We start from the raw sequence: 16,373 nt of genomic DNA, 5'->3' as shown, positions 1-16,373 counted from the left end.
ACGTGCTGACTGAATGGTTGCTTGTTACCTTTAGCCTTACTTCATTTCACATACATACATACACACATAAGCACACACCCTGAGTATGAAGGAATTGAATAACCTAGACTCATTCCCACTTTCCCCATGTTCCCTGTGTTTAACTTGGAAGTCAATTAAAAGCTTGCAATTCAACTCATTTTCAGTCCTTGGTTACATTGCGTTATTTGTTTTCCAGATCTTCCTTTGCTTTTGGTCTGCCCCAAGAGGGAAAATCTGATTTAGGGCCAAACAGCTAGCACAATTGTTTTAGACCCTACAAGGTTCTAGTCATTAACTGTAAACAGAAGAAAGGACCCAGACCTTAGACCTCAGGAGACCACAGCAGGAGCGGTATGGATGTCCAGAAGGGCAACAGCTGCAACTTCACCTGACATTTCTGTATGTCTAGTGAGCAGCTCTGTGTCCAGTAACAGTCTTCCTGAGGAAGACCGCTTTTGTCAGTGAAATGCTATGACAAGTAAGCAGCGTTCCTACTTAGCCTCTCTCCTTGGAGCTTTGCACCCTATGCACCCTCTGATAACAGCGGAAAAGTTTTAGTATGCTGCTTATGTTCTTTATATTCGAGTGAAAAGGGGACGACACACTTAGTAGGCACACACTGAAGGACTACTCTAACTAGGAGAAGCATTATTCCTTTCTACAGTACATATAAACACTGACATAACAAAATAAATATATTTAGCAAAATGAAAGAAGCAAAAAAAGCACAGCAACATGGAAGAGAGATACAGTAGAAGAATTTGCAGTTGTAGGTAACCAGAGTATTTTCCTTCTACTCCACTTCAACAGGAAGGCCTTACACCAATGCCAGGATATTTCACAAACATTTTGTGGAACCTTCTTCTCACAGATATTCTAGAGAGCATATATTCACTAACAGAAACTTCCAAGACCCCATATAGAACACAGATATTAAAAGGAGAAAAGGAAGTCTCAAGGTGTAATAGCTGCTCCACAAGAGAAACCTTATACTAAGATTTTAACAAAGTTGCCTGGCCCACAGATCAGATATTTCTTCATCGTTTAAGTCATACCAATCAAACAAGCAAATGAACGCTATCAGAACGCGCTACTTGCTTAGGACAGCATCATCCTTCATTTACCTCACTGCCTTTTTAAGGAGATCCTTCTTTAGAAGGAGGAGATAAAGAGGTGTGATTTTATCTACTAAATTACCGTTAGAGTGGCCACTGCTAGCACAGGGCTGAAGACCTGGGATGTCTTTTATCAATTCCTGAACACGTAAGTCTTTCAAAATTAAAAACAGTCAAACACTAAAACTGCTTAGAGCAATCAAAACATTACACAAACAGAGCCATTAAAATGAGACAATCTGGGTTCTCTTGAAAATTCTAAGATAACTAGGAGAAAGATGTTTGTCTCAGCGGTTGCACCAAGGAAGACTAATGCAGAAATGGGTTTATATTTTCTTCCTTAAACAGGAGAAACATAAAAACAAGAAAGTACATACAAATGGCCAAAGAAATTACAGATCAGAAGGGTTTTCCCCCATCCCTTTCTCGCAGTGGCAAAATGGTCCTTTCCACTAACACCTAAGTCAGAAGTAGAGGCCACTGAAAATGGAACTTCGCACGCAGTCCTTGACAGGATGAGGCAAGTCTTGCTCAGCCTCTTAGGCATGACCAATTTGCTGTGAGGGTAGTATACACCACAGCTCAACAGCAATATTTTGTAAACAATAAAACAAAACGCTCCCCTCTGTGCCATGTGGTTGCCTACAAACGCTGCTTTCCCACCCTATCAACAGGACATTTCATTAATTCAAAAAGCAGCGCTTCTGAAGAGACTGAGGTTCCTCTCTGCGGCTGGCAAGAACTAAACGTGTAACTAAAGTCATTGCTAATAATTTCTGGATGTGCTGCTTCCCATTTCTAAAACACTTTATGCAAAAGTCTGAAGAGGGAACAAACTAAAGATGTTAGATGAAAATAGCAATAGCTAGGAACTTCTAGATGATGCAATCTTCTCCATCCCTACCCAACAGAAAGCGAGAAACGTTCTCATTTTCACTTCTCAGCAGCTCAGCTTACAATGCATTCAAGGCATTGAAGCCTGACAGGGTCCATAACTACCCCTTAAAAGGACTATTACCTCTACTGCCAGGGAAGCCTGGATAGCTCCAGCTGCCATACAAAATTCAAGAGGAAAACCCACAATGGCACTTTTTTCTGGTATACCTCTGCTGTCTGCTGGTGGAGATGACTAAGTTCTCAAATAACCTGGGCCGTTCCATCTGCTGGCTGAAATACGGGAAAAATGATGCACGCATTTAAACAGTTCATTCACCCAGGAAAGGGCAGTGATACATACAAACTAATACATTATACCAGCTGAGTAGGTCACAAATGATCACGGAAGCCTACGTTTTGCACGTCAGCCACCTAGCATGACGCAAGTTTTTTCTCCTGCAATCCCAATTTTGCTTTGGAGATCAAGCTTCTGTACGTTCATTTAAAAAAAATAAGATCCTTCTTGCAAGTGCTTGCTAGTTCTAAGCTCCAGCCTCCTTACAGAATCTCTACTTCCAGTTGTCCAGTCCAGTCATCCAGCAGTAGTAAACCAAACACCATTACGTTCATTCTGGGCAGCATGCAGGCAAATCAGTCTGCAGTAGCAATGTTTAGATAATGTAGTAGCTATCATCACGGTAAGAATCCTCCTCAGAGTTCTCATTGTCACAACTCCTCGTCGACAAGACGGAGTAGATGGAGGAAATGACAGTGTTGTCATTGTCCGTGGCTAGGTTCACCAACACATTCCGTTTCTCTGCATTCAAAACACATGGATAGAAAAATTAGCAGACAGCCATTCTACTCGCACACACCGCTAAATTACTAGTTCTCTTTGAGACTTAAAGTTTCCTATTGTCAGTTTGCAATAGGTCTTTCAAGCTGCATCCCATGTTCTTTTTTTTTTTCCCCTCAATTTTCAGCTTTAAAAACTTCCCAAGTTGTTCTTTTAATTTCCCATATGTCTTTTCCTGTTAAGATAGCACAGGTGACAAGGAGACATCCAGCATCCCTTCACTGGTGCACAAATAGCAAGGAAGTGGCTGGCTAATACAGGGTCTTGCCAGGTAAGAAAGGGGGAAGGAACAAAATGTGATAAAGGGCCCTCAAACTTAAGTAGCCTTTTTTCAGGACACCCTTAAGGACCCATCAAGACCTCCACATAAAGAGTACAAATTGTCCCAGGGTGTCTGTTATACTAAAGCTCATTATCTGGCTGTGCTTCCAAAGTACTACCTGCACCATCGTTTCCTTTTCAGCCCATCTTACAGCTGGTTTCTTCTTAGGAGTGTATGTCTAACTAGACATATGGCTACCTTCACCTTATTCAAGATGTGTCCATCACTGAATAAGACAACCACATGGAAACAATTCATCCTTCCCCCTGAAGCGTATCATGGTGAAACTATATGAATTCTTACTAATAATCATTATATATAATTAGAGTGTCTATCACAAACAAGCAGGAAGATCACTGGTTTACCATATGGAAATGAAGTGGGTTCCAATGAAGGCACCACTTCATCCAACCACCATTAGCTACCAGATGAGACACTTCAACAGTGCTATGGCATACTCTGCAGAGGTGCATATTATGCAAGAGCAGTGTCAGTTCTGCAGAGGTGAAAGCAATCCATGAAGCAGGGCTGGACAGACTCTGAGAAGTGTAGCATTTCCTGAGGGAATCAGACTGAGTTGGTTAAATAGGTGATGAATTCAGGTTAGAACTGACACTGTTTAACGATGTCATTCTACGTCACCATGGAGGATCTGCAATATTTCGAAAGCACCTTTCATTAGGAAGGTCTTCAAAGGGCTTGACTTTGCAAATAAAAGATCATGCACTCACCTCTACATGGGGAAAACAACACAGTTACTTAAGGGAATACAGTAACAGAAATTTGTTAAGAGGCGGGTAGTAGGAAAAAGACTTCTACATTTCAGCACCTAGATACCAGCGTTGAGTGCTCTAGAAAACAATTTGCAAGATGGAAGAAGAACAGGAATACCCCATATTGGAATTTTGCTTAGAGCCCTTACAGTCATAAAGAGCCTTTTAGCTACAACTAGGCAAGAGGTTGTGTGTTCGAGTCACAGTGGTAAATTCAACAACAGCTCATAAGGGAGATCAATGACCAGTTCCGCCACACGCTTACATGACAGACCAACGTTCCCTTCACAGATCTCCTAGGTATACCTAAGACATACAAGAGAATTCTGAGTTTCTCACCAGGCATTGCTCTGCTAGTTTTCAAACTGATGTAGTCAATAGTTTAATCAATCAGAAGGCATCTGGTAAATTTTTCAAGGCCCGCTCTGTATGGTTTTACTTTTCTTTAGAGATCTCTTCAAAACAGCGTAACCTTCAGTATAGTTAAGTCATCCCACTGGACTGCTGAATTGACACTGAAGTCTTTTTCTAGACTTTTTATTCATTTTAATTTACTGTATAGTTAAGCTAGTTGTACAGTACACCTTAAAATTATTTCCCAATCTTAATTTCTGATGAATCTACCAATAAGGGATATTAAGCCTCATACACAAATACAAGGTCATTTTCCAATACTGCTTCTGCTTTTCTTGAGCATCTTTGTAGTATATAGGTGCCAAAGAAACTTCTACAAAATATATGGAAAGAGAGAGTGTACTCGTCATGCCACATCCACCCACCTCTCACCTTTCCGCTCTCTGATAAGGGCAAGGCGACGGTCTTTCATTTCCGCATCCAGTTTTTCTACCATCCTGTCAATGCAGTTGTCCAGCACCAGAGAGCGTGTCTTCGATTTAATCTCTTGCCTGCAGATAGGGCACTCCACTTTACGTTTCGTCCACTCATTAATACAGTAGGAGCAGAAGCTGTGCGCACAGTTCAGAGTGACTGCCTGTGAAATTCAAGGGAGGGGTACTTATCAGAGCACACTCACATTAGCACTGTAATGGGGAAAAAAAATGAAGTCAGAAAGGTGTCATGAATACTTCCTATGAGTGAAAGGTGTGGGGCAGCAGGGAGAGGAAATCAAAGCCTCTTTCTATAGCCTCCCTAAAAAGAGAGCCTTTTCTATAGCCTCCCTAGGAGTTATACATGGCTATATAGAACACCCCTCCCAGGCCAGAGTTCAGACAAAGGCTTTCTAGGCTGGTTAATGGATTCATCCAAGATCACAGCAAGTTTGTGAGGAAGACGGAAAGAATACCGTTAGAAGTTTCCCCAGTCTGAGAAGGACAAATTACGGAAAACCTTAGACACCGCGGAATAACATCTTAAACTACTGAAAAATCGAAAAATGAAATGCCAACTAGTTCTTAAGCCAATAGAACAAAGCTAACCCGTCAGGTTTCCAGTAGCAGAAATGAACGTAACGAAATTGAAATTCTAGCAAAACAGGAACAAAATAGTAGCCTACATTTCAGGCATAGCCTGCATTAATACCTCTAGAATCAAATGAAAACATCTTTCTTTCTCAAGAAACAGAATTTATCTGAACACAAGTGGTTCAGAACTTGATTGAACATTGCATCTCTCTTCCTTTAACAACCCTCTTCCTATATCTAGGCCAGAAGCAGTCTAACCGCAATCAACTTAAAGCAAGGTCTACTAAAAAATGACTTTTCCCAGAGCAGGCTATTGGCAAAAACTCAGACCACTAGTTCAAAATACACACTTAACTGCTGCAAGCCTGCACACATCTTAGGAGCAAGCACTCATCTCTGTGTAGGTAGAGACATTAAAGCAGAACTTGCTGCCCAGAAGAAGGGTTAAGGCAGAAAGACTAGGATTCGGGGCTAGACCTCACCCACAAGTCATCCATTGAGACTGTTAATCTATCAAAGTAAAGAAACAAGTTTGACTACTGCTTTAACAGAGCTAGTGAAAGCTCCTCAAGTTTCTTCTTTCCTTTACTGGCAAAGCTATACTGGTTTAAACATACCTCAATGAAGTGCTCAGAACAGATTGTGCACTGCAGTTCATTCTCCAACACATCGTTCATCTGATTCAACACCTCTTCCTTCTGAGCTCTCACCTTTTCCTTCTCCTCCTAGAGGAAAAGCACTTCTGGTCACATATTAAAGAACAAAGTTTTACTTAACATAATAACGGCGTCGAGGGACGAAGATAGCCAAGGAGAAAAGCACACAACCCCGAGTCCTCTCATGTAAAGTCTGCATCTATTATACATGCGGATCTGAAACCTTTCTCTTCTTTGCAATCACGGCAGTACTGAGAATACTCCCACCCGCTGTAGAGAACTTACAAGCAAGAGCAGCAGCCATTACCAAAGTTCCCTTCAGCCTAAAGGGGCTACAAATTGGATCAACCTTTTCAAAATCTCTTTCAGCCTCTTCCTGGGATGAGTTTGGCTTAAGTCAAAGGAAAAATTCGTTTGATGTCTGATGTAAAGGACAGAACACCCAATCAGCTAAAATAAAATAAAAAAAAGTAACCTTGAGAATTTAAAATGTTTCCTTGCATTTAACTGCCCAAGAAAATTTGTTGTTTGGAGTTGAATTAGGCTTCTAGGCACTGGCTCTACCTTCTAAAAATAATGAAGGAATTCTTCCAAATGAAGCTACACTTGAAATAACAACAGAGTTGCAAAGGAGACAAAAACCCAAAGCAAACAACGAGAGGTGGGAAATGAGATAATTTCCAAGAGTAAGACACAGCAAAACATCCCCTTAATTATTTTCCATTCATCACCTTGTGCCAAGGACAGGAAGCAGTGTGGCTTGGTTCATTCGTTATTGAAATTCCATGTTATTTCAATCCCTTGCAGGACTGCTGGAACAAACTGCCCTTTTAACTGAGCGCACTCTAACGGAACATGAAGTACCCCACCTTTCAAATCACTCAGCTTTTCTCTTTTTAAAGAGAAGGTGGAATGGGTCCACTTCTCTTGCACAATACATAGTTCAGGTGCTCTGTGCTCTCTTAAGAGACTGAAAAATATCTGATCATGACTGTTTAGTACTTTGTAAAGTACTTTTGTGCAAGAACCCCTCCCCAACTCCCCCCAAAAGATCTTTTGTGCAAGAACCCCTCCCCAACTCCCCCCAAACACACACACACACACACCCCCAGGCTTCTGGAAACCAGAGTCAGCTGCCATCTCAGAATATCAAAGTAAAGAACTTTTTCACTACAGGAAGCAATCCACAGCCAAGGCAAATGTTAAATAAACGATTTCCTCTGCTGCAGCATATTGTGTTTCAGTTATGAGTGAAACTGAGAATTCAATTTTATTCCTTACCTTGGTTTCTTCTAGTTCTTTATTCTTGGCTCGAATTATCTCCTCAAAGTCTTTTTTACTACGGCTCAGTTCTTCCATCAAAGCACGATGCTGTAACAATACCATCCAAGAAATAAGAATGTGATTATAAGCTAGCCTATTAAATATACGTAGCTTTAATCATGAGGCTCGGCATACTCATTTCTGCTAATCCTCCCCTAAAAAGGGCAACGTATGCCTGTATGAATTAAGGTGTTAACTCAGAGGTAGTTTAGCCTTCACTTAAAATTAAACAGTTATTTATGACCTTCCCAATGTCATGGCACTTCACACTCCCTCTCCCAGGTCATTCTTCCTCTGTGCATCACTGGTCACCTCCTCTTTTGCTGTGCTACAAAGGAAGAGTAAACCGCCACTGTTCTTCAAGATAAATTAAGCAAGGCATATGTGCCAGGCAATCAGGCATGTGGGGAAAAAGGCATAAAGCGTACAGCAAATAAGCTCACGCTGTTAATGATAAAATTCACTGCAGAACACAGGAGTAAAAATTAAAATTTGCCAATGAGTGGCACATATGAGGCACTGCAGAACCAGCCTGTCTACCACACAATGGGATAAAGATTTCTCTTCCCAGCATTTCCAAACTTCTGATATACCAGTTCCCTAAGGACAATCAGGATAGACTTACTGTATTTTGTATACCTGTAATTGAAGTTGGAGCTTACACAACACTAGGCTCTACGAGAAACACTAATAACTATAAACTAGCTTAACTAGTTGAGAAAAATCTAAAAAAGTTATAGGAAATTTGGTTTCTGCCTTCAGTACTCAAATAACCTAAGAGTTTTGATCTGGCAGCATCGCCACACTTAGCCCTAGCTGCCCAGGTAACGCTAGTTTAATGAGCATATAAGACATCCGTAATGAAAACGGACAGCTATATACGGAAACCCTGACGTCTGTCACCCTCAACCCCACTGGAGACTATTCCTCACCACCACACAGATGCTATGGCATTGAGGAAAATCTGCAAAGAAGAAACAGACAACCACTCCACACCCATCAGAGCCACCTTACAGACGCACCCAAAGCACAAAAGGCTTTTGGCTATAAGGAGAACTTAGGAGCGCTCTACTGAGACCCAGGATGTTTCAAGCACTACCCATGCTGCAATCTCTGCCTCGCCTTCACTCTGTGCCTTTCCCTGACCTTCTTTCTTCCTAGCACTGTCTATGCTTCCCTCTTTACTCTTCTTTTTTAAGGCCCACCCTCCAACTGCAGAATTAATGACACTGGCCTCTATTGCTATGTTCTGGCTGCATGTGTTCTTTCATCTTGGCACATCTACCTAAATTGTAAACATTTCAAAACAAGGCTTGGGCCCTTGGTATGCTGTACAGGAACACAACAACTTTGCAAAAAAATCAATATACTTATTATTCTAGTCATTCAGTACAAACCTTTCAATGTCAATGAACAGCTAACTTAAGACAGGCTCTGACAGTGGGGTTTAACAGGCCACTCTGCTTTGAGAGACGTGTTAAAAGTCAGGCTAGTAACTCTACTTGTTGGAGAACATTTGCAGTTTATTTTGCATTTCAGTTATGTTTTACTGTTACCATTTTGAGTGCATCTGATACGCTTGAGTATCAAGGGGTAGTTGATACATATGGATCACAAAAACCTGTCACCATGGGCGAAGCTGGCTGAAATTTTTTTAGTATTAGATGTCCAAAAACAAACCTAGGAAACCTAGGTGTGTGGCAATCTTACAAAGATGCTCCTAACCAAGAGCAAAACATTTTTCTTTGATTAAAAACACTAACATAAGCTCTCCAAAACGGGTACCGAGCACACAGACTTCACCATGAAAGAAACACCAGCATAAGGAGCAAATTCAAGTAAACATCATTACAGCTACCTAATGCTGTCAATCTGAGTGCACGTTTTCACGCTATTCGCTGGCAAAGAGCAATTCCCAAAAAGGGAGGTGTGCCACTTTCTAACAGAAATCTGCTCTGCAGATGAAGATCATTCCAGTCTGCAACTGAGGCACATTCCTAGTCTTCTACCAAAATGCCACAGCGGTAGGAAAGAGTTAAGTATCTCAGTTACACAGTCAGACCAAGCCTAGACTCTTAACTACTTGCCTCCTGCAGGACCTGGGCCAGTTGTTCCTTCAGATTCTCTTCCCCATGTTGCCACTTTACTCCCTGAGAAAACAAAACAAGACTTATCTTGCTGGAAGAAAGTTTTTGAAATAAAATAAATAAATAGATAAATAAATACATAGACTTTAGAAGGCAATGGACAGAAAACGACACTACTTTACACTCTCTCTTTGGAGGATATGCCTAAAGAAGCACCACTAGTATTCAGTGAACCCATGAGAAGTCCCACTCTACTCCTTCATGGATTCTACAGAAATTAGGGATATCGTTTATTGCAAAGAGTTTAAATGGATATATCCTTCAGGAGTCGCATACTCGGAACACCTCCAAATTATTCTAGCTCTAATGGCACCGGAATGTCCACAGAAGCAGAGGTCAGCAAAAGCTTAAACATGAAAAAAAGCCATAACCCCATCCGTGAGCACATTCAAAGAGGCCAGGCATACCTATAGTTCCAGCTGAACTTCCCTTTGGGCCTAAGCACGCCACTCCGGATTTCCTGTACTTCTGATATAGCTACCTTGACTTTAACAGCAGGCTTCAACAGAAGCAATCGATAACTCCAACATAAACTCACTCCAAGATGAATTCCTCCCTACATTTAAACTGTTTTGAACAAACTCACATAGAAAGGTAAACTTTGTTTGTTCTCTCAAAGAGTTAGTTACTAGCATATAGATGTTGCTTGAAGACACTTGCAGATTGTAAATGAGGGGTTTTGCAAGTAAGAAAAAGAATCCCTTCCCCAAGCAACCTGTATTAAAAGATTAAGCATATAGTGAGTCACTTGCTTGGAAAGAGAACGGATTTCCCATGTGGCTTTAGCTTTGATACTTGTCTTCTCTGTAAACACAGGAAACTAGGCAGAGATTTTTTAATTTGATACAGAAGACTAGCCTTCTGACTAAGAGAAATACTCTACTATCCTGCTGTAATGAAACTCTCTTAAGGCTGAGAAGTACCATTCAAGAACTCATTTTGGATCAATGCCTTATATTAGTCATTCCATAAAAAAACAGACCAGATGGACTGAAAAGATTATCACCATTATACCTCTAGTTTCTGCTGCTCTTTAGAGAACGTCTTCTCCAGCTCTTCCACCTGCTTCTGATGCTGCTCTTGTTCTAGGTATAACCGGTCCTGCAGCTCCTGCAGCTCCCGTTCCATTGCCAAGATCTCCTTCTGAGCACATTTCCTGCGCTTCTGCTTCACATTCAAAACTGCTGTCTGCTTCTCCTGCACTTTGACTTTCAGCTTCATTATATCTACCAGTGTTTTCCTCAGCATTTCCAAGCCAGTCCAAGACTGTGCAAGACCAGAGCTCTTCTGGTCCTTACAGGTGACAAATGCAACTTTTTCAGAGTGCACGGGTCCACTATCCTCCTCACTTGGTCCGGGAGAAGACAGTTTGACATCCATCTTCTCTGTTATCTGTTTGGCCTGTTCTGCCCTTCCCCATGATTTACCCAGAAGTTCACTGTCACAGGACACTCTGTCTCTTTTGGATCTGGAATCTGAAGGGCCTTCTGATGCAGATGTCTCCGATTCCTCCAAACTAAATTTACGTTTAGTTCTTGAACTCTTAGTTTTCCCTAGGTCATTCCTTTGAGCTAGAAAGGGTCTGATTTTCTCCCATTCCTCCTTGATTACTTCATACTCATATTCAGCAGTCTCTCTGTTTTCCAAAGGCACTCCTAACTGGATACGGTCTCCTTCAGCTATAGGATAGGCTTTTAAGGGATCCAGGCGCTGTTTATTAAGCCAGACTCCATTTAGACTCTGCAAATGGACAGAAACCAACAAGATTCAATATACACTTGCATAGAGCCCTCAACAAGCTATTTCTGGCAGTTGTGAACATATCACGTCTCTTCAGTGTTGCAATCAGAATGAGCTACCTCTTTAAACAGATCTTGCAATATCCAATTTATTGACTTAGTGTCCCATTTCCTACAGTCATTACATTATATTATTTATAACACCTTATTACTGCATTATGGATTTTGTGTACAACCACTAAGAATAAGATGACTTTAAGTACTTGTGCAGAAGGAAAAGAATGAACTCTAAGGGAAAAAAACATCCAGAAGCTTCAGGAAACATGAACTACACAACAGAAAAGACTCCACAATAGATTATTGACAAGAATGTAGAATATTGCAGTAATTAAAAATCAATTAAAAAAAATTAATGTTACCAGAAATCCAAGAAGAAAATAGAAAAGAAAATGGAACACTGGTTAAAGGGGGGGTGGGGGGGGAAAGAGAGATGAAACAGTTCTCCATAAACACAAGAACATAAAAAAGAAGGAAAAAGATCGTCTAGATATGTTGTTCAAAGCAGAAAAGAGGTTGCTACCTTAGGCACTAGCAGAAGAAATAGTTTCAAAGAACAGTAAAACTGAGCTGTGTTCAAGATGAACTATAGAACCACCAGCAACTGACATATCCCAAATATATTCAGTAAGACAACTTGGTAAAATGGTAGCAGTGATAACACAGACATGTTGATAGTTAAGCTACCATAGGTGCTTCCAATCATGTAAAAACTGAACGTTTTCAAGTTTTTTACATCTGCCAGAACAGAGCCCTGTTTAAAAGGAGGGCAATTTTAATAGTAGCCACTCCGTTCCTTCAGGGCTTATCTGTTGTTGACTCAAAAATGCTTTAAAGCCTGCATGACTTGTTCAACACTGATTGTTCTTTTAGTGTTGTTTTCAAATAAGTTCCTTTAAAAAAAAAAACGTTTCCCTCCTGAATGAGAAAGTAGAAAGACCACGATATAAAAAACAGATCACTAGTGAAGTCAAAATGAAAGCTAGTTGAGGACTCTGATCTCAATACTTGGCTCTAATCAGCTGAGAAGAGATTCCAGGAGAAACTCCTTTGACTGAACATTACATGAAGCATGTTTATTCTAACATTAAATTCTCATGATAATTGATGCCAAAATTCCTTTAAAAGAGTGTAACGCAAAGCAGGTTCATAGACTGCAAAACGCCTTGGGCAAGATTGTAATTGCCTGAAAAATGGTAGACTACGAGACAAATTTACATACAGAGAGCAGCAAGCTTTGCATCCCAACTGTAGCAGACTGAAGTTTCCTGCTACAAGTGCACAACAGGAGAGACACGATCCCAAGGGCCTTTTATCATTTTTATACTCCATTATATCATAGATCATACATTGTTTGAACTCAAACAAGGCATTCTCTTCAATGCACCTTAGAATACAAAGTCTCCAATCCATCTCTGTACCTTGTTATCCTTGACAGTCCACTGCCCTTCTGCATTTTGCTGGAAAACACAGTGCTTACGAGAGATCATCAAGGGACAGGTTTTTGACACCAGCTGGTAGGTGAGATCTAATCCTCGGCCTATAGATACCTAAAAATAAAGTAGTTTAGTAATTGCAATCAGCAACAACAGAGTAAATTCAGTCTATATGGTCTGAACTTAAGTATAGCAGCAATCTTTCTTTTACAGCTGCTTCCCTACAGAGTTAGGATAATACAATGATTACCACAGTTCTTCACAAACCTCCCACAATTTTTCATTTAAATCCAAGAATAGATAAAAAATGGCAACCCTCCAAAGAAGTCTCAAGAATTCTCATGCTTTCTCCTTGAGGAATGTTTGCTTGCTCCAAGGCACTTTTCAGCCTTGGTTTCACGGAAATTTTTTTCAGCAGCAAAGCTGGTCAAAGTAGTTCTCACTCCATCCAGCCCTCCATCATATTCATTACCTGACAAAACACCATTTCTGCAAACAGTACAACTGTTTGTGGTTCCCACAGAGCAACAAACTGATCAAGATTACTTCTTACTCTTTTCTTTGACTAGCTGCATCTGTTCAACTGTTGTAAACAGTACAGCCTAGAAAACTGCTACCCAAAAGCGTGAATGTAACCATGCCCTAAGCATGCAATACTTCTGTAAATCACACCATCAACATTAGGGCTCAGAAACTAAGCTACATGCCATTCATAACCACTAGTGAAGGTGATCTCAATAATCTGATTAGAATCTCACAGTACCTTCCGGAAGAAGAATGGACAGAATTTGTAATGGTACTACTTCACAATACTTTATCAAAAAATATGATCTAATTGCAGGCTGCCATTTAAAGCATGGCTTTGCTCTCCCTCTCTCCACTGCCTCCTCACGTGATCTGATAGTCGCAGACATTTCTTATTCATTTGTGTGTTGCAGGGAAGTAATTTCTTTTAGAAAGGACAAGTTTTCAGCCAGTTTACCATGTAATTAGACAACTGCATGAATCCAATGCAATAGATACAAGAACGTGCAGCCAGAAAGAGCAGGACAATACACCATTTAGCAGAAGCCCACAGTAAAATCAGACTAGGCATATTATAAAAATACAACCTAGTCTGTATGTCTTAGATGAAAACTGCCCCCTTTTTCCCCCTGCAATTCCAACTCTTTTGCATCACACCTTCCAATTCCTACAAGAAGAGGGCAAGATCCTGCAGCCAAGGAAAATTAATTTACTACATGTTACGTGAAACAGTCCCATCCTTCAAGTTGAAAGCAAGGGCTCAAACTCCCACATCGTAACTAAATGCAAGGAAGCTAACTAAGATCAGGAAAGCAAACTGAACCACAGAATTCCCTACCTCTTAAATGCTTCACATCTCTTAATGTTCTGTCAACATGGGTTGCTTCTGCAAGATGAAGATGATTCTCAAAATGAAGATGATTCTCTACCACCACCTTCCTGTCTGCCCCATACAGCTCCCTCCATATCAGCAAGAACTTCAGGTGGATTCAGTTATACACACAACTTTGCTTTTGTCTGTGCAGAAATGCCTAAGCCACATCAACTATTATTAGTTCTCGGTCATGCACGTCTTGTGGCCTAGAGTGCCAATACAACCAAGACTGCGTAGAGCCAATCATAAAACTTCCCCTCGCTAACGTTCGTTGAGCAAAGAGCAACAGCCGTGGGGTTTCAGACGTTACCGCTTGCCTGCTAGAGTTCATCACTGCCACAACATAACGCACCCCCATACCTATCAGCAATACAGTTTGACACCACCATTTAAAGCCCCAGTGACAGCACTTGGAGCCAACGTGCCAGACTGTAAGCTGGTAAGCCTTAAGCACCAGCCACACATTTACTCCGTTGCTTGTGAGAGGGAGGGTAACAGTATGCCAATAACTAGGGTAAAAACACGTAAACAAGATTCTCCATCCAATTACCAGAGCCCTTATTGCAAGTTTTGCAACTCCACTACTCAGTTCCTTAGCTGAGCACACTTACACCCCTGCTGGCTTCAAATCCATGAGTGAAAGTAACACATCGTACATCTGCCTAAAGATCTGCCTAGCGTTTAAAGATGAATTAGCAAGGGTACCTTGTGCAAGGCATAAGCACAAAGGAATTAACTACAGTGTGAACCCACAACATTTAACTGCCTGCTTTTGACCATAAAAACTGCAATCCTCTTGTAGCACCGTATCTTCAATACGGTAATTTGTCATCTCACTTCAAGAGTAAAAAGATCTGTTTTGGCTTTTTAACTAAAAAAAAATGATAACAGAAGAAAAGCTTATACCTATGCCATTCTGAAACATAACTGAAATGGCTGAAAATACTGGCTGTGTTTACACTTGAATAACTTTAGCCACTAAAACTAAATATGTCACATATTGCTAACCTCGCCAGAGCATCACGGTATTAATTAGGCTAAGGATTTTTTTTTTCTTACGTTACCATTATCACACAAACAACTTCTGCTTAAACATGACATCACGTTAAAAAAGTTAACGTCTGAAGACATAGCACATTAAGTTTAAACCTCTGATCTCAAAAGCAGCACCCCGCTTTCTGCTCCCTTGCAAGTTACTGGCGTTGAAATAAACTGGTTGTAATCGGGGGGAGATCGGTCTTTAAGAAAGCGCAGAAATACCGAGCAACGCTTCACCAAGACTGCTTTAGGGGAAATAATTTATAAACTGGGATTAATGACCGGCTCTTCTGAATAATAATTAACAACTGCCGCTCATTAGCCTAGATAGCTTTTTTTTTTTTTTTTCTGGAAAGCGCATTAGCGAGTAAACAGGCTCTCAAAACAGCACACTCCCACAGTCACCCGCCCGCCCCCCAGCCGGGGCTCAGCGAGAGGCGGGCCGCTCCCCCCGCCTCACCCCGGCTGGCGAGGGCCGTGCCTCGGGCGCCGGGCCGCCCCCGCGGCTTTCACCCGGGGGGGGCCCCGCGGCGGGGCCCAGCGGCGGCCCGGCCCCCCAACTCACCTCGGTGCCGGCCTCCAGCAGGAGCCAGTCGCCGCTCGCCCCCACCCGGCGGAGGCACCAGGCCAAGCCCGAGGCCCCGCGCGCCGCCATGGCGCCCGCCCTCCCGCCGCTGCGACAGGCAGAAGCAATCGCTGCTGAGGCGGCGGCGGCGGCGGCGGCGGCACCGCCTACCCGCTCCCGGCCGCGGCGCTCTCGCGAGGGCAGAGCCGCCGCAGAGCCATAGCGGCGGCGCACCGCCCCGCAGCCCGGCTAATCGAGCCTGGAGCGCGGAGGGGGTTGGGGGGGCTGCGCATGCGCCCGGTGGGGGGCGGCGGCGTACGGGCGGCGTTGCCTGGGGGATTTGCGGGGCGGGAGGAGCGGCGCCATTGTGGTGCGCATCTTCTCGCAGGGCGCCCCACGGGCTTAGGAGCGGGGTGCTGACGGGCAGGCCGGCCGGCCGAGGTCCGCCCGCCCGCCACAGTCGGGGGATTTGGAGGCCCGGGCGGCGGGCTGGCGGCCGTCCCGGCCGCTCCCAGTGCACACACCCTGAACGGAGGCGGGAAGCCACCCCCGCCCCGCCCTGCGCTGCCGGGCCCAGCCGCGGCCCTCCTCGATCCCATCGGCCCCTGCCACGCGCCCTCTCCTGGCTC

At 42.7% G+C, this 16,373-nt stretch overlaps 1 protein-coding gene across 2 annotated transcripts; it reads right to left on the bottom strand.

The window, feature by feature from the left end:
- Positions 1-703: 703 nt before the first annotated feature.
- On the bottom strand, positions 704-16,348 carry RNF8 (ring finger protein 8). Of its 2 annotated transcripts, none has more exons than XM_068939533.1 (8): positions 15,745-16,348; positions 12,728-12,856; positions 10,525-11,250; positions 9,451-9,513; positions 7,322-7,411; positions 6,002-6,109; positions 4,750-4,954; positions 704-2,829 (listed from the first exon to the last, which is right to left on the bottom strand). In XM_068939533.1, the coding sequence occupies exons 1-8, from the start codon at positions 15,832-15,834 to the stop codon at positions 2,684-2,686; spliced, it is 1,557 nt and encodes a 518-aa protein (XP_068795634.1). In that variant the 5' UTR covers positions 15,835-16,348; the 3' UTR covers positions 704-2,683. The 2 variants fall into 2 exon arrangements, with proteins under 2 accessions (XP_068795634.1, XP_068795635.1); XM_068939534.1 differs by having other exon boundaries at positions 4,743-4,954; positions 15,745-16,300.
- Between the last annotated feature and the right edge of the window lie 25 nt (positions 16,349-16,373).

Source organism: Struthio camelus, chromosome 3, assembly GCF_040807025.1.
Source record: "Struthio camelus isolate bStrCam1 chromosome 3, bStrCam1.hap1, whole genome shotgun sequence".
Lineage (NCBI taxonomy): Eukaryota > Metazoa > Chordata > Aves > Struthioniformes > Struthionidae > Struthio > Struthio camelus.
The sequence above is the reverse complement of the archived record's forward strand: the minus strand, read 5'-3'. Positions and strand labels throughout refer to the sequence as shown.